The sequence below is a fragment of the Trachurus japonicus genome, chromosome 22, assembly GCF_045865225.1.
Source record: "Trachurus japonicus isolate A0001 chromosome 22, Traja_1.0".
NCBI classification, from domain to species: Eukaryota; Metazoa; Chordata; class Actinopteri; order Carangiformes; family Carangidae; genus Trachurus; species Trachurus japonicus.
In genome coordinates this window covers 18,863,138-18,881,729 of record NC_140928.1, presented here as the reverse complement: position 1 = coordinate 18,881,729, position 18,592 = coordinate 18,863,138, and the positions used below count along the sequence as shown (strand labels likewise).

The 18,592-nt window shown below is 44.2% G+C and overlaps 2 protein-coding genes across 2 annotated transcripts in view; both read right to left on the bottom strand.

The window, feature by feature from the left end:
* Positions 1-15,311, bottom strand: part of LOC146963913 (signal-induced proliferation-associated 1-like protein 1) — a 36,373-nt gene extending 21,062 nt beyond the window's left edge. Inside the window, exon 1 of the mRNA XM_085768542.1 lies at positions 15,110-15,311. The gene's annotated coding sequence lies outside the window, so the exon portion shown is untranslated. The remainder of the gene's footprint in view (positions 1-15,109) is intronic.
* Positions 15,312-16,733: 1,422 nt separating this feature from the next.
* gpx2 (glutathione peroxidase 2) lies at positions 16,734-18,327 on the bottom strand. The gene is made up of 2 exons (XM_085766626.1): positions 17,988-18,327; positions 16,734-17,530 (listed from the first exon to the last, which is right to left on the bottom strand). Exons 1-2 carry the CDS (start codon positions 18,207-18,209, stop codon positions 17,177-17,179), a joined length of 576 nt encoding a protein of 191 aa, XP_085622752.1. The 5' UTR covers positions 18,210-18,327; the 3' UTR covers positions 16,734-17,176.
* Positions 18,328-18,592: the final 265 nt, after the last annotated feature.

Genomic DNA, 18,592 nt, shown 5'->3' with positions numbered 1-18,592 from the left:
AGATGAATCGTGTGGTGAATCACATGTGTGAACCGAGGGCAAAGCAAAAGAGGAAGACCTGAGTCATCATTGTAAGACACAGCTCGGGGTGCTAGACATTCCTAGAGCCGGGGTCTCCTGGCAAGGAACCCCAGTTGCTGAGCTGGTCTGGCTAACTGGTTTGTACTACGTAGAGGAAAAAAAGGCCACCGTGCTGGAGTTGAAAGACTCTTCGTCCTGTGTCCCCATACATAGAGGGAATGAGGTTTCTCAGTAGACTGGGCAAGTGTTTCCAGAGCTGAGACAAAGGAGCCAAAGGATTGCCCTACAAGCTTGTAATTACTGCGTGCTTGAAAGGGACTATGGGGCTGTTTGGCTGACACCATTGGCTTTCAAACAGGCACCCTACCATTTACCCCAATGGCTCTCACTGTCTCCTAATCTCTCCCTGCTCTAAGGGTTGACTGGGCTGTTGGGCAACAGGCACAAAGGTCCCTCTGTGCTGGCTTGGGCAAGACAGGGGCCCCACTCCAGCACGGTGAAGTCTTTGAAAATTGCCTGGCAAGCGGACCTCACTATGGCTGTGTATACGAGCCCCGCCAGGAAAAACCAGATGAATTAAATGCATGTAGCGCTGGAGGAACAGAGATGGAGCAAAACAGTGAACCAGAAACAAGAAGACCTCAGAACTGGGAAGGGGTGCGCACAGGAAAAGCAGAAGAACGACTTACAACATAAAGTAGAAAAGTGTCTGGTGTTGAATGTCCGTGTGACAATCGTATCAGGATCCTTTTTCCTGTTCTGTAATCCCCTTGAGTCACTGCTGCAACACACATTAACCGTCAGATGACTGAGATTTGGAGAAGTAACATGGGAAAAACATTTCTTACTGGGAGAAGTTTGTGCAAGTGACTAAGACTGCAGATAAACCTCAAACCCTTCCGCAATGAGAGAGCTCGTTCAGAGGGTTGTGCACAGGTCAGCCAGAGAATTACAGCTTTGGAGGAGAGAAATCTGCAATAGTAGTAAAATCAACTGACTCCTACACAACATCACTTTCTGTCAAGCCAAGAGTGCTGAGAACTGAGGTCTCGACATATCCACTGAGGTGTATACCGATCCTGAACATGGCTGCCCTAACAGATGCGCTGGAAGTAACAAAGCATCTCCTCCCCTCTGCCCCCTCCCATCTCTTCTCTCCTTTTTTAAAAACCTTTCTCCGTCTACTCACTCCGCCTGGATACGTTCATCTGGCCGAGGACCAGGCACAAACCTGCCCATCTGATTGAGCAAACCTGAGAACCTGACACCTTCAGAGGAAAACAGACAGGCCTGCTGGCAGACAAACGACACTAGCATCATCCAACCGCGAGGCTGAGGTCCTGGAATTCCACCAATTTCACTGGAGGAAGTGATGAAGGTCTGTGTGAGGGAGGCGGGCAAAGAGGAGCGGGGCATGTTGAGGCAGCTTCCTACAGAGAAGTGCAACACTGACTGTTCAAGTGATAATCTGCTATAAAACGCTTTTTTTATGGTGCCTATGCCTGCCATGACTTTACAGCTACAAGCTTGTCTTTTTATCTTCGCAATCAACTTATACTGGGAGCTTTGATCCGTGATGTCAGCTCTGGATGAGGCGGGCTACCGCAATAAAATGTGAAGCGGGCTGACAAATTCTTTGGCTGACCACACGTAACACGCAATGCAAACACCACGTGCAGTCGTAGCGCTTGAAATAAAAAAAATTTAAAAAGCGGTGGCGGTGTATCGACATTCATCATCGCCATTGTTCTGTGATGTGCTGCTTGCTCTGCCCCAATCTGGGCCTCTCGCTATCACTGCAGCACAGTTCAGTGAGTAATGGGCATAGCTAACCACTGGCAAAGTGAATTTCCCTCACAGCCTTACACAAGGAGACAGCTCTGGAGAAGCACCAGAATATATTCATTGCCATTATCTACAGCAGGGTGTCCTCGATCCTTCCTCTGTTCCTATCCAGAAAGTGCTCGGTGAGGGCTTTGTCTTTTACACGAGAGACGCAGCAAGATAAATAGACACTTGAAAACACTTGACACAGTTTATAGTTAGAAATGGTAAACCCATTCCTACTACCTACTGTCATTATCTGGGTGGGCCAGGAGTTTGACAATGAAAGCCTTTGTCCAACTCCTTGAGGGCCATTTACTTCTTTAAAAAAACCTAATTGCATTGCTTACAGCTTAGGTGGTCTGCTTGTCCAGAGTAAAGCAGTATTACTGCGTCTTATACTTCCACTTAACAGCTGCCCAGTCAAAACAAGAAGATGAAAAAAAAAGTCAACAGGCATGTACTCGATTGATTTAAAGTTTGTAAAGCCAGCACTAACATTCTGCTCGGTAGCTTCACGAATTTATGATCCATGCATACATTAAATCTACAGAGGCCAAGCCCGAGTTGGTTGGGAGCCTCATATCTGACGGTGGGATTACTGATGACCTGTCTTTATCGAGGGGATTCAGATTTAAGGTCGTCAGCTTTTAAAAGTTGTGCATTATAAAGAGCAATGAAGAGGAAGCAGTGTGCTGCTGCCTGAAGAGGAATGTGAAAAATTCTAATGAGGTGGCTGCCTGGCTGCTGAACTGCAGCAGTCGGGAGCTGAGGTTTAAAAGTGGAAGTCTGCTCTAGGCTGCACTTTCCCTCTCCCTGCCCTTTCTGCTGCCTCTAACCCTAGGACTCTATTAAACAGACAGGGAGGTCCTGATGCACACGGACAGGTACACACAGAGGGGAAGGCTCTGACGCACACATACGTGACAAAGCAAGAAACACCAAATTCAACTGAGACAAAAAATAGAAAACAGCACATTTGTTGATCTGACTCGGAAGAATAAACTCTGAACTCACAGGACCGTACAGTAGCTATTTTTGAATAGGACAAACCAAACTGCTTTATGCTTTCGCAAACATCAGAGGCAGCTTAGAGATATGTTATTTCTGCAATAGTCTCGCTCGCCAGACCCTCCTCCAGAAAAGAAGGAGAGTCTGGCTGCTCCGCCTATGATTCTGCGATCAGAGAAAAAAACACTCCGGCCGTTTGGAATTCTTTCAACCAGTCACAATCGTTGTGATCGGCGCCGTAGCAACGCCGTAGCAACGCCGTAGCAACGGTGCGCTTGCAAAATATTGCCGGTTGGAAACTGGATTTCGGTCCGCGGTGTAACGACGGTCGGCAACCGTTGACGGATATTTATCCTTTTGTTTGGTTAAACGGCGGTTGGCAACCGCTGACGGATATTTCTTCCTCTGTTCAGTTCAAGACACGGATGTATAATAGATCCATGGTTCGGTTCCTGTTGTTGTATGTTGATGTTTCCCTTTACCGGGCGGACTGTGAAAGCTGCAGCACGGAGGCGGGACTTCCGCCGGGTGGCTCGTTCCGACCAATCAGAGGCTAATCGCAGCAACGCACTTCCGTCAGGCCAGACTATTTCTGCAATGCCTCTTTCAAACACAGAACACTTTTTTTTGGAAATCTCATTTGAAATGCAAGATATGGCCTCTGTGTTAAGTCCAGTCTGGGCGGCCTATTACAGAATGCTGGATAGTCTCCACAGTCTACGATAAAATAAAACTCACAGTGCATACAAATAATTACTGAGGGTATGTTCAAAATACATTTTCTAAAGCAAACTTTTAATCACTGCCACTACAAGGCCATAGGTTTAACTCCTGCAGTGGTGCCTCCAGCTTAATCAGTAACTCATCAGGCAAATTGTACAGGCAGTATTTAGGTGGGAAGTCAGTGAGGGATCACAACGTTGTTCCCAAACAGCGTTAGTTGAGATTTGGAGTCATCTCACCACAAACTTTGCTCTTTTCAATCTTCTTTAAGTCTTTTTTGTGTAGAAAGAAGCTTTTGTCCTTCTGCATCTTGACTCTTTTGTAAAGTACATTTTAAGATCTAAGAACTGTGCAACCACTGTATTTCAATCAGTTGTGGTACAATTCTGGTTTAGTTTTAAAGTAGTATAGCAGCAGTGGTGTGGACTGTAATCACTAGTGATCACTAGTGACACCTGTTACAGCAATCTGTTTTATATAGGTCAAACAAGGATAACTCACAGGTCAGAGAGCACCGAGCTGTGGATCCAGACCCAGACCTGTATTGTTATTTTATGAGTCTTAACTGGTGGAGTATTTCAAACTTTTACAGCGCCAGTCATGTGATGCTCAGCCAATCAGCGCGACTCGGTGCTGTGAGATGAAGTGAGGGACAGTCAGAGAGATTAGTGACAAAAGTGGGGTATGAAAGGGAGAGAAAAAGCAATAAAATCATGATGCTGTTGAGTTGTGAACATGTGTTGAGAATTGGTTATTATAAAAATGGCTGAGAGTGAGAGGATGCGAAGTGGAGTTAACAAAAAACTAGAAAAAGGTTATGTCGGATTACACTCACAGGCCTCTTTAACTGTCGTATTTTTAAATTACGAACTTGACTGATGCAATGTCTTCAAAAGCTCCTTGTTATGTGCTTATTTATGGAGCCCCATAAAGATAACAACAGGAAGCTTTGGCACAAGCAGTGGCATGTTGCCAAAACCTGAAGATAAAGCCCAAAGCTCATTCTGTCAACTGCCACTTCAACAAACTGTCCCACTTGCAGGTGCTTTAGAAGCAATGTGGGATACTGCTACTGTGTATAACCATCCACAACATGTGAGGCTACACCTCAGATCGCATTTCAAGTAATTAATTCCTACATTTTTAATTCATCATTGATATGGTACTTCATTGAAAAGAATCTGAGCCTTGACAACTGCAGCCCAGAAACACATGCTGTGTGGGACACCTTTTATTTAGGTCCATTTCTGGCTATAAATGAATATAGCCAAATATGGGTTTGTTGAAAGCTTTGATATTTTGTTATTGAAAAATGAATAACCCTGTCCTCCCATGCTGAGTTCCAACATGCCAGGAAAAATCAGCCTCCTGAGGTTCATTGAAAAGGCAAAAATACTTTGATATCACGCACTGTAATTAAAACAGAGGCTTGAGGAACTCACTATGACAGTCTCACATCGATCCTGCTCCACACAGGAAACATCGTGACAACTATTTCCACACAGGCACACTCCAAGACAGAGTACCTTTCCCCCTATACTGCACCATGTGAAAAAGATCTGTGATTTCTATGGGAATGTCTCACTGTGACATACTGACAGAGAAAGTTTGTTATTTCAAAGCTAAGCCCTCGCTCTTTGAAAGTCTCTCCTGCCTACCGTTTCCACTGGCAGCTCCTATAAAAGCCTGTAAGGTGACTCCCACCTTGTCACATATTTGAATTTCATTACAGTGGGTTCATAGCCTTTATATTTAAATGTTTTCATTTGATGTAAATATAAATAAATAAATAAAATACAGGCATCACTTGTACTAGAGACATAGTGATATGCAATACCACTGATTTTCATTTCCGATCCAGTAATATTAACCAGGCTGGTATACCAACAAGATACCAAAAGTAAAAAAAAAAAAAAAAAAAGATAAGAGAAATAATGAATAGTCTAATCACTTCAAAAAAGAAATAAGACTGCTCTTTATCCTTTAATAATGTAGAAAAAATACATTCAGTTGGATTCAAAAGTCGCAGCCCTGATCTTTATATTGCTATCTGAAGTGTCTTTTTGATTTATAATTATATACTCAGCTGGATTATTTATTCAAAGCAATTCAAATCAAAGGGCATTCTGTGGCTTTAGAATGAGGGAAACTCCCATTATTTGAACATCAAGACACAGACCGAAGCCCACATGGACATGAATCACTTTCCCACAGTAGCTCCACTCTCTCTGCCTGTACCTAACGCCTGCCACTGCCAAAAGGACTCGGTTGTTGAAGTCTGTCTGACCTTAGCAGCACCTCTCTTCTTCAGACCACTGCTGCACAATCTTGTCGTATCGTGTCCTGTGATTACATCTCGGGTGTGTGACAAGGCTTGTGGTGTTGCCACAGAACCTCACAGTCTTCCCACAAACATCACAAACGGCGGCGTCGGCGTCATTCTCAGAACTGAAAAAGCTCCACGCATGACTTTGTTTGCACTCAGCCGAAGCATCAACCAAATATTATTTAGACTAGATCCTGGTGATAGCATTGTGTCGATGATAAAAGGCACATTTACATTGATTGGAGCAAAGAAAGCTATAAAAAGGAAATGGCTACAACCCAACACACCGACACTGGAAGACTGGCAAGGGACTGTTCACAAAATCTACATCATGGAGAGATTGACATTTGCTCTAAAATTGCATTCTGAGAAATTTAAGAGTTGGTGGTCCATGTGGATCAGATATATAAGATCACAGAGACCTGAACTGCTTTAAGTACCTCTATTACATGGCTTGAAGTACCATCAATCTTGATGGAAAAATGAGTAAATGTGACTTCTTTTGTTCAAATGTTCTTATTTAAAACATTGTAAAATGAAAGGGGGGGTAATAGCTTGGAGAATATGTTAACACAATTGTCCAAATACATGTTTTTGTTTTGCTCTGTATGAGTGTAACGGTACTAAAAATACTTTGTATGTTTCTCCCTGATAAAAATACAAAAAAAAAAGAAGGCACATTTACTCAAATTATTAGGTCAAGTTATCGATCTATTAATGTGAGAAAAAGGTTTGGACTCTGATGTATTGATATTTCAGTATCAATCTGCACACCACCACTGAGAAACCAGGACTCCAGTGCAATGAGAGCATTTCCCAGCAGTGTGCCTTAGAAAACAGGACAGTGTGGGCTGGTGGAGAGGTGTTTATAGGGGCACTCGATTTCCTCTGTTACCCCTGCAAACTGTAAACACCCTCCCCTCACTCCCCCTCTTAATATCTGAAAAGCAGTGAACCTATTTGTTATAAAACAAATACTCCCTGCTCAGCATGGGGCTGGCACACGCCTCTGTATATGTGCTCAAGTGTGTGTGTGTGTGTGTGTGCTGGGAAGAAGCAGTTTCCATCAGTTGAGGATTTAAATAGAAGGGATGTGAGAGTAGCAGCAGTATAATTAACAGTGCTCATGCAAGGAGGAGGGCTGAGTGAATAGTTTGTGTGTTTGCCGTGTATAATTCGACCTCGCCACGTGCCAGAAGACAGGGATGGGGCTGAGCTGCAGGGGGGGTGGGGAGGGGGGGGGGGGCAAACACTTCCCAAGCCTGCTATTACTTCATTCTCACATCACAGGCACTCACAAGCAAAACAAATCAAGAGTACGCCTGAAGTGCTACTCAGTCATCTAACATAGTATCTTGGTGTGCACAGATTCATTCTGACTGCTCCACGAGATAGATGTCATATCAGCGCGGGTAGCAGCGAAGTCAGGAGGCTACGGGACAGTTTGTACGGGGGTAAACAGAGAAGGTTAACTGCACTGTCAATCAAAACGTCAATTGGATCACGGTATTTCTCCTAATGCGGATACGGCTGCCCTAGATGAGAGGTTTGGCAGCACCATGCACCACTGGCTGCTCCGGGCTGGAGGCATTCCCCCGCTGTGTGCATGTGTGCGCCCATCAGTGAGTACTGGTCACTTGCCCAGTGTCGGTCATAGCTGGGCTCAAGCCGGTACAGCCATTTACTCCTGTGGTTCATGGCTACTAGCAGTGGAAATGAAATGTAGGCTGTCTGTCAATAATATTCTTGAAAATCATCAAGCTTGAAGACAACACATTCGAATCTTTATTGGACCACCAGTCACGTGGCCCAATATTTCCTACTGGAAACAATCCGATCGGTCTTCAAATGTTGGTCACTCAATTGGATCATTGAACTGCTTTGGTCATGTGCCAATGATCTAATGGGGTTAAATCCTTTTTTCTTATGGGCTTTCCAAATGTCTTGTGTTGGTGAACCTTGTCTGAATCCGAGCTGCATCTGGAAGCTTGGACCGTGATACACTTGCATGCAAGTCTAGTTTTCTACCTGTGTTACTGTATTTCAAATAGCAAAAAAAAGTGAATGAGAGTGTGTGTGTGTTGTGTGTAAGTGTTAATTAACTCTTCATGTGCAACTGAATGAGCAGCAAGGTCAGTAGACAGTTAGCCTCACAGATTCTCACAGCAGAGGTGTCAATGTGACAGATGCCTGTGATGTTTGGAAGTCATCCACTACTCTGTCCTCTCACATCCTCTGCCTGGTTATACAGGTAGCAAACACACCAAGTCATAGAGGACACAGAGGGGACAGGACTCCTGATCAGCCAGCACAATTAAGAATACATTTATTTATTATAAAGTACAAAGTAAATCATGTGTTGGGGAGATGTCTGTAGCCTATGTGTCCATGTGACAGCCAGACTATGAGCTGAAATACAGACACATTAACTGAATACTCGGATCAGATAACAGTCTGACAGGAAAAAACAATGAAAACATTTGGCTCGAGCTCTCAAGGAACTTGAACCCCACAACGGGGACTGCATGCATTGTCGAAGGAACATTTTAAGAATGAAATACTTAAAGAATGGTATGTCGGTTCGCTCTGCGCTTCAACTGGGCTGTCTGAACAAGTTGTGGCAAGGCGATGTTCTGGAAGAGGAACAGAACAGATGTAATGGTTTGATGAGGCAGTTTTAGGAAGGGTCAGGACCCTGCTGCGCAAACATGAGAAACACGAGCTCCACTGCAGCAGCACCACTGACCACAGGCTATCTAAAAAGCCCCCCAGAGAATGTAATCAAATCTATCAGGGGAACGCTCCACACATTCTCTGGCATTTAAATCGATCAACAGATGCTTGGGAAACAAATACACCTCAGGACGGAGGACATAAACGAATTTGATTACACGGTTGAATAGGGGCAGCCGTGGTGGGATGAATTTCAAACGTGCAAGGATTCCCCACAGACTAATATCAGTGACAGGGGAGCGGGAGAGTGCTGCTAGGAAACAAGAGGATCCTGAGCTGTGAGAGCAGCAGTCAAAAAGGAAAACACGGGCAGAGCGTCCTGGAAGGCCAGAGTCAAGGTGAAAGCGTGATTAATATCCCCTCGCACTGGCCAAATCGCTGCTGTGCTGCCACCGGACATTAATTGTGTGCCCCGCGCACAAGATGTACTCCACGATTTTGCAATTAACCCTTTTCAGTTTGCAAGGATGGAGGCGTGAAAAATAAGGGCAGGTTCTTGCCAGGTAAGCATTTTGACAAGGGAGTACAATTGGCTGCAGTGGTGGGGACAAAGAGAAGGTTTCAGTATGACATTAGGGGCCGTAGAAGTGAAGGGTGGGGGTGGGGGGGTGTAAACCTCAGGGGGATTCTCTGCCCCGTCTCTGGAGAGACCTGGCTGTCCCCTGCTTCTTGGAGGATAGCCAAGTCCCCCAAATGAGGACTCAGATGTGCTTTCCTGTTCAGCATTATTTTGCAAGATATGGGAAGCAGTTTCCCAAAGCTTGATGAGGGCCCAAGAATCCACAACAACAACAACAACAACAACAACAACAACAACAACAGTGTAGCAAACTTACACACGTAAACCATTTCCAGTCATTGATTTTGGCACGTGTCCAGTGTATAGCCCACTGCACTTTCAGCCCAATTATAAACAGTTGGGCCGCAGAGTTAATCAATTCATACAGAGTCATTTGGACTGTGATAAGTCAGCTAGTGTTGCATAACAGTGGCGCACTGTGTGTGCCAGAAGAATCACAGCACAAAACCTGCATAGTGAGCTGCTACTGCTGCTACTGCTGCTGCTGGCGGGCACCGCTCTGCACGTACACTTGCAGCAGACTGTGGTTTTATGGTGATCCCCATGCCAGTTCCATACAAAACCACATCTCATATTAGGCAGCGGGCCGCAGGGTTGCAGTGTTTTCAATACTTTTGTTTCCATGAAACACCAGAAAGAAAAACAGCCCAGTAGTGTCCAAATAAACAACTGTGAAATGCAAACAAATTAACATGTGCTTTATTAATCAGACAGCTGGCCCAGTAATGCCTCTCTTGTAGCCACACACACACACACACACACACACACACACACACACACACACACACACACACACACACACACACACACACACACACACACACACACACACACACACACACACACACACACACACACACACACACACACACACACACACACACACACACACACACACACACACACACTTTTCCCTCCCGGCTGGCTATAATCAGGAGTTTGCATTCCCACAAGTCAAGGAGGAAAACATGCAAGTTTTGACTGGAGCCCTTCATTTGCATCACAGAGAATGTGTTTCTAACATGTGTGGGGTATTTTTAACTCCTCACTTTGGTTTGTGTGGTTCAATTTTATGTTGAAAACGAGGCAAAGGGTAAAAAAAATCTGGAAAATTACAGAAAACAACCATGTAAAGAAGCAACGAGCCACTGGTGACTATGTCCTAATCAGTATTCCAGGCAAGTATGAGTACCATGTAAACTTGCATCCTCCCTAGCACTAATGGTAGAGATAACCACGTTGAACTATAAGCATTAAGGATACGGCTGAAACACTAAGACACACTCCCTCGCTTGCGTCACTTCAACCCAGAAAGTAAGGCAGTATGAATATGGTCAGAAAAGTTGTGTCTCATGTATTATACAAGCAAATGCCTAACCGCATATTTATAACTCGGCTTTCAGTTTCGTCTGTGTTCCTTGTGTAGCAAAGCTGTGGGCAGGGTATCCAGGAATACATCAATGAATTACACAGGAAACAGGCAGTGAGAGAGGAAAGGCTGGGAAAGCAGCCATGTTTGTTATTAGCCAGCCCTATCTGCCCTTTGCACCTGGGGCAACATGGAAAAAGGCTATGGCCCAATTGTCCAACAGTGTGCCGTTTTACACTGTATAAACTAAACATTAAGGGTAATATTGGGTTGTATCTATGCTGCATTCATAAGGCTGAGGAAATAATACTGCAATACTGAACCACATGGAAATGCCACATGGACATTTGCCCTGCTCATTTCAATCAGTCCACCTGAAACTTCTATTTGTTTAAAATGTCATCTGAATCCAGCAAAGCCTTTAGCTCACAGTGCTCTCATTCTTCCCTCTCAGCTTTGCTCAGAGCAAGGCAGGAACTCACAGGGTGGAAATGGATTCCCCTCTTCTGAAGCAGAGGATGTGGAATTTTGGAGCAATATGAGGTGGGATTTTTTTTTTTAAGTTCCAGCACAGGAAACAAAGCACAACACAACCTCCAGCAACAATGCTTTCCCTATTAAAACATTGTTTCTTGCTCAGGTAGCATTCCTAAAAGTTGTGTTTTTAAAATTGGGAAACCTCACGCAGTGGTACTGTCATGCAAGCATTCCAGTTTTACTACACATCACATGGTAAAAGTCATTCCTGAAAGTAACAACAACAGTTATAAGCATGAACAGGAATGAGGACAAGCTGAACAGACCTGTCTACGCACTGAGATCTGTTTCGAGCTCAGCCATGACCAAGCCCTCACGCATTCCTGCTTCTCGGATTTCTGTCCACAGGAGGGACAACAGCAAAAAAAAAAAAAAAAAAAAAAAACCTCTGTTGGATTTTTTTGTATGTGGAATGATTTTCCACCGCTGCCCACATAGGCTCTGCATGGGGCACGGGCCTGCAACTCTGCTTGATGTTTTGATTCTTCTCTGTGCAGAGTTCTGTAATCGGTTCCAGAGAGAGCATGCAGGCTGTGCAGAGACAGTGTAGCAACCGGGCAGACATGTCCAGACAACACTGAGCATGTCATCGCTGTGTGGCGGAGGAGATAGCCTGAAGCGACACATCATCATCATCAGAATTCCAGATTTCACAATGGAAAGTTTCTTTTTTTTCATTCTCACATTCAGTATTTTTTATGTGCTTGTTTGCCAAACACTTTGTTTGTTTGTTTTTTTCTTCTCCATCTTCCAATCTCTGTCCACTGTCGTACTATTTTCAGTGCGTATGAGGTTTGATGGGAGCAGAAAAGGGGAATTACACAGTGTCTGATCTCTGCATGACTGTGGGTTTTGGTTTAGAGTTGAGAGTTGGAAGCAGGATGACAGAACCCATTCACAGAGAGGTTGCTTTAGTTCATGGACATGCAAGTAACAGACCACCAAATTGAGACCCGTCTGTCAATCAGGTTCAGATCCAAGCCAAGTGCAACACTATGCACCTGCCCTAGATGATGAAGTCCCTGTGTCAGTGGGGCCTACACAACCACAGATAATTACAGTGTCCACGTTGGCGTGCATTTTTTCAAGGTCAAAAATTCCCCAAACTTTGTGGTGGGACTGGTGGTGGGGGGGTTGAAAAGAGGGGAATTTTCCTTTGTCTGCTCACATTTGCTCTGTGACAGGGTGCTGAAAAGGGATTACATCATCACTATTGTAGCTTCCGAGCCCTCTGCTTTCCCCCCATTTGTTGATATACGATGGACTGTCCGATCCAGACAAAGGCGGAGCATTCCAACGATTTAGCGAGCAGGAAACGCAGAACCACAGTCGCACCTCATTACAGTCAAACTCATCAACCCCCTCAGTCACCGGCAAAAAGACGCTCTCACTGAGAAAAACGCTGGAGGCCATATTATCATCAAGTCATTCCACTTCCGACTATGGGCTGACTAATACGAGTCTGATTGTTTAAACTGCCTGACCCTCTTCTTGAGGTTAAAAAAAGTGATATTTTTCAAGCTCTTATTAAAGGTCATGTCAAAACTCAAGCATATGACAGTTTGGGCTTCGTCACGGAATAAATACGCCTAAAGAAATCAGCCTTGTGGCTGACATTGGCTATGTTTGTACACCGAAGATGTGAGCCGTATCTCAAGGTCTGAGATGCTGTCGTCTGGTCTGTCATCAGTAACAGGTTCTGAGAGGTGACAGGGGAACACAGACCTCAGAGCAGCCAGTCAGGTGCTGCTACACATTCCCAAAAGTTGATGCTTGAGAAATGACATAACATCTGAAAAATCTGACCGGAATAATCACCAGAGAACTGAAAAAAGAAATAGAATAAAGGATTTTTTTTGGTTAATCAGCAAAACACTCATTAAATTCATCATATTACATAAACAGTTAATTTCAGCATCTCGATGATGGCCACTTAGCATAATTGCAGCCCACACATTCCAGAGTGGCAAATTATAAAGCACTACAATGCTCCTCTTGTTGTTGCCTTTTATCTTTGCTCAAGCTATTCCCTTTGAGCCACTGCACAAGAGACAATGGAAACATAAGTTCAACTTAGCAACAGGAAGAGTCCCTGTGTGAATGTGTGGGTAGTTAGAAGACATTACTACAAATGAAGCACACACAACAATTGTTATTGTTATGTGGGAAATATGATGCAAAAAGTGAAAATAGAAACACTGTCCTTCAGTAACACAACAAGGGGAGGGGTATTTATGCCAATAAGAAATGTGAGAAGCAGCAGACTTTTTCCTCAAACAAACAGACATGTTTGGACTTTGCTTGTTGATGCACTTTGATAAGAAAGGCCAAGAGAAATGAAAGAAAGAAAAAAAAATCTTTGGACAGATCTTGTCAACCTGATGCTTCTCATATAGGTCTCATACTGCTGTGGCTCCTGGTTGCAGTTTCCCTAAATGAGCTGTTTTCAGGCCCATGCAGGTTTGTCTTATCTCAACCTTGAATGGTATTTCTGTAAACAAAATAAAACACGGCCTCGTTGCTCTGTTGTGACAGATTCAACTGGAATGGGAATACTTTCCCCCAATAGTGATACAGACCTTCCTTCTACATTTGCGTTACATTAATTCTCTATAACAAACTCCACCAGATAAAGCAAGAAGCGGACTAGTGTGAATATTAGCTACGTTTTAGACCAAGCAAATGGGACAAAGCTGAGATTAGACTCGCTATTAAACATGGAAGTGGACCTGTATGATCAGTCATGCCCACCACAGGTCAGCTAAGCCTATCAAGAATGCTAAAAAATCCTTGATCCTTGCCCAAAGCTAAACTCCAAAGCTTCCTTTTTTCACCTGACTCATGCCAAGCAGTGCTACTGAAGCCTGCACTGTGATTCAGTTAGTGGGGAGCCAGTATTTTTTAATTTCCTACCTGCATACTTGTGACTGGTTTGTTACAGCTGCTATTTACAAGATACAGTACATGTCTTTGAACTTTGCATGGCTGGCAATGTGGACTGTTTGTAACTATTCAAACAACCCTCTGTTTGCTTTGTAGCCCTGCGTTATTATTAGATATTTCCTATTCTCTCCTGCTGCCACCACTGTAATGATCTGTACCCTCTCTCTTTCCCTATGCTCTTTCCCCACAACGCATTAGACAATAAGGGAGGTATTTATGTATAGTCTGACTCTGCACATTAAGCAGAAATAAAGCACCAAACGGGAGGATCTGAATGGGTATTATCTGTTCACAATGCCAGCTCATTGAACATGCTACTGGGGACCACGGCCACTGGCACCCTGATGATAGTAGCTACAGAATTACATATATCATATCACCATGCGACCAGCTTGGTGTAATCTGTTCAAACAGATGTTGATCCAGACAGACTGTAAATAAACCAGAGCTCAAGTCAAGCAGATGTGGCACAAGGAAATCACTTGGTGTCTCAAATTCCTCCTCGTGTGGCAACAACACGGGGTATACCCGGCTGAAAAACACTCATCTGTGGGTTATACGAGGAAGACTTCTATAGATGCCATACATGTAGTGATGTAGCATGCACGGTGCCACCTGTGAGTCGTCTGTGGGAGCAATGCCCTTGACATAGGCTACAACGACGCAGCGGATACATTTATTTTGACAGCCCTGGTGATAGTCGGGTACAGACGCTTCTCACCCACCAGCTCTATTAGTTTAGGGGGAAAAAAACACTGGCACTGACTGCGCACTGGCTCCACACTGCACCTTCACACAACACAAAGATGTGCTTTGTCCTCACAGTCGACAGATGTTGTGTGTAGGCACCTTGTACCACGAACAACACCCCGCACATGACTAGCACTCCGCTGGCGGCTCACCCTTCCTCCTGCTGCCTCGAGCTGTAGGATGTCACACAACACGGAGCGGGGTTTTCCTCCTTTGCCTTTTTTTTTTTCGTTTCAACTCGTTAAAAGGTCCTACAAGTCCGTGACACACACTGCATGCCCGTCTTCCTTACCTTAACGGGAGACGTGCTCGCCTCGCTCCAAACCGAAAATGCCCCGGTGTGTGTGTGTGTGTGTGTGTGTGTATGTCTCCTCCTGAGAGGCAACTTGGAAGTTTGATAGAAAGTTGCGGGTTCGCCTTGCTGCGCTATGCAGCTGCTGGAGGGATGAGATCATTCAGGCAGCCTCCCCTCTCTCACTGCCCCGGAGTCTCGCGAGAAGGCGTCATGGGGGGGAAAGCAAACGTTACCGTGGCAACAGTGCTCACCTGTAGTGGGTAGACTAGAGACGAGGGGGAAACGAAGAGCTCTCACTCTGTTTGGGAAAAACATTGATTGAACGCTAGCTCGCAAGTATGATGAGTTGCTCTCTACTGCGAACTTTGACCAACAAACATAGGCTATGCCTGTCCTGTTTCATGCCCTTTTATCTTTATCCATGCTTATGTTTGGTTACGTTTAAACAGTTTAGTGGGCATGTCTGCTTTATGATGCCTGAAATTGCTCTCTTGCCTCACAACATATCCACACACAAAGCACTTACTTAGTGAAAAACTAACAACCCCTGGCCCACTGCTGCAAGCTGGGGAAAAACAAACAAACAAAGAAAAGAACAGAAAGCATCCACAGCCAAAGTTGAGTAATGTGTAGTTGTTTGTTATAGGCTATAATTTGTCAACTATTTCCCAGTCTTGAATAGAGTGGCTCATCTCAAACATAAACAATCTTTGGGGGTGTTTTTCTGCAAGCTGTATGCATGTGTATGGGGGAGCAGTGCAGAGAGGGTGGAGGAGAGCCCCCTGAAATTCATCCTCCAATATTTGCTCCTTGAATAGGCAGTATCAGGAGCCTGGCAGTCAAGCCCCGGCCAGCTGGCCTGTGGGAAGCATATTAATCAAATGTCCTCATGTCTCATGACACCACAAACATTTAAATTTGATATGCAAAGATAAAGAGCCGGGCTACAACCACCACAGCCACTGTCAGTGGAATGAAAACCCATCCTGTATCAGGTGACTGAGTTTCACTGCTGTCACCAATGTACTGGAAGCTATCTGCCAAATACATTAGGGCAGTGTCTGGCCTCTGTAGCCTGTGGCTCTGACATCATCGGCTGATGTGAGCGGATGTGCAGAAAATCCACAGCTAATCTGCAGATCTTGCAAACAATGCATAGAGTGCACAGAGAACTAAAGCTGGATATGAGCTCATTTCACAGCAACAAGGTCGATATTCTCCTAAATGCATGATTTAGGACTCATCTTCAGGTGTCACTGTGGTACTAAAGCATTCTCATGTACAAGGTACTGGTGTCAGCAGATCCTACTAAGAATTGTAGATTTAGTGAATTAGTGTAGAAAGGAGATCTCAGCAGAATGAATCAGCAGGCTGGGTGATGCATAATGCAGGGGAATGGCCTGTGAGTTATCTTAAAGACAGTAAGTGTGTAGTGCCAACATGCATAATTACTGCAGATCCTCCCTAGTGTATTTCAAGCCTCATTACTATGCTTTCAGACATGATAACATATTTTGTCAACCTGCTTCAGAGGTACACATCTTTATGTCAGGTGCCTTTAAGTTTGCATAGCGTCGAAAAAGAAAGAAAAAAAACACCCACTACACCAGTGAGAGAGAAATGTCTTTTTAATGTTTTATTCCGGTGCAAACATTTTGTGAGTGTATGTGTGGTGAATGTTAATTCATGGAAGTACAAGAAAAGTTGTCTGTTTACATGATCAAATCGATAGCACCATCTGCTGGCCAAACCAGCACAAGACAAAAAAAAAAGCACATGCAAGAGGGCATAGCTACTCATTTTTTTCTATAAGTCCACCCACATTTGTTAAACATGTTACTACCATTAACACCACTCTGTTTCAATAACAATACGTTTCTACAAAGTTTGAAAAATATATTGAATTTAATCATCCACTACTGTTAAGCACTTATGAGACCTCAGGTAATATTCCCTTAACGTTTCAGAGTACTACCCTCATTTATTAAGGCTTAAAAGTATGGAGGACAGAATATCAGCTATGACTTTAATGGATGAGAAGTCATTAAGGGATGGAGGCTATTCTTAGGTCTTAGTTAATCTCAAGAGTCTTTGAATGTCAGGCTCGATGTCAATGGTGGGGAACTTTTTGCTGTATCTTTTAAAGGGCTCTCCCTCTGGCCCAATGAGGAATTTCTCAAAGTTCCAGGACACATCCGTCCTGCAGATGGGACTCCAAACCAGAAACTTGGGGTCCTGCATGAGGGAGTTTGGGTCATCATCAGGATAGGGGAGTTTGTCTTTCAGATAGGAGAAGACTGGATGTGTGTTTGTTCCGTTGACAGTACACTTCTCAAAGATGGTGAAGTTTGGCTGAAAGCCACCGCCTGGACGCACATGCTGCAGTGAATTCAGGATCTCACCATTGGAGCAGTTCTCCTGCAAAACATAGATATTCACTTTCAGGATGACAAGAATGGCATTTAGTATAGATGTTAAATGTACTGCACAGCAACAGCCTGGACACAAAGTTTGTTTCTGGCTAGAAGTGAAACAAAGCTATAGCCACGCATGGAGAGTTAAGTCTCAAGAACCTACCTCCAAAATTGAACACGTTTTCAAATTCAGGTGGATCAATTATGCTGAAACATGCATAAAAGGCAACAGAAAAAGCAAGCACTACATAAAGATTACCCAAACTAAGCTCTAGATTTAGAGTGCTGCACTTTATGTCCAAAGAAAGCTCTGCCTTTGGGAGGTGGTAAACCAATACAGCACAGTTAAAGATGAATAATAAAACATAATCGGCACATTGAGCAGCTTTTCTTTTATTTCTGTATCAAGACCAGTTAATCAGCCACTAATCAGTCTTGTGCAGTGATGCTGTTGAACTGACCTGATATCCAAACTGGTTACAGGGAAAACCCAGGACCACCAGCCGATGGGGGTACTTGCTTTGAAGCAGGTTGAGCTCGCTGTAGTCCCGGGTTGTGGTGCCTCAGAGCGAGGCCACATTCTCTATGAGGACCACCCGTCCCCTGTAGACATTAAAGTCCACTGAGTCTCCCTCCAGCGTGGTGGCCTTCAAGTCGTAGAACGTCTTGGCGATGAACGTCATCTCGACTCCTGTGCTTCCACTCTGGAGGCAGACGGGATCTCAACGTGTGCAGCACCCAACTGCTTGGTCACCTGACTCACTCAGGGCAGAAGGCTACCTTTCATGGGTGTCAAATAGCTCTGCAGGAAATTGATCTACACCTGACACACAACACTCTTTACAAGTCTCTGATAGACTAACTGATTGTTCAACCACACAGGTGCATGAAGTTGCAGCCTTTTTTTGAATGAGTTACACAAATACGTGTGTTGTCCTTTTGATCAGTATTCATGTCATTGAATCCAAACATCATGTGCTTTTATAACTGTATTTCATAACATTTCTAATTATTACTAGCATGTATTTGACTATACGTACTGTTGAAATTTAAGCGTTGAACAAGA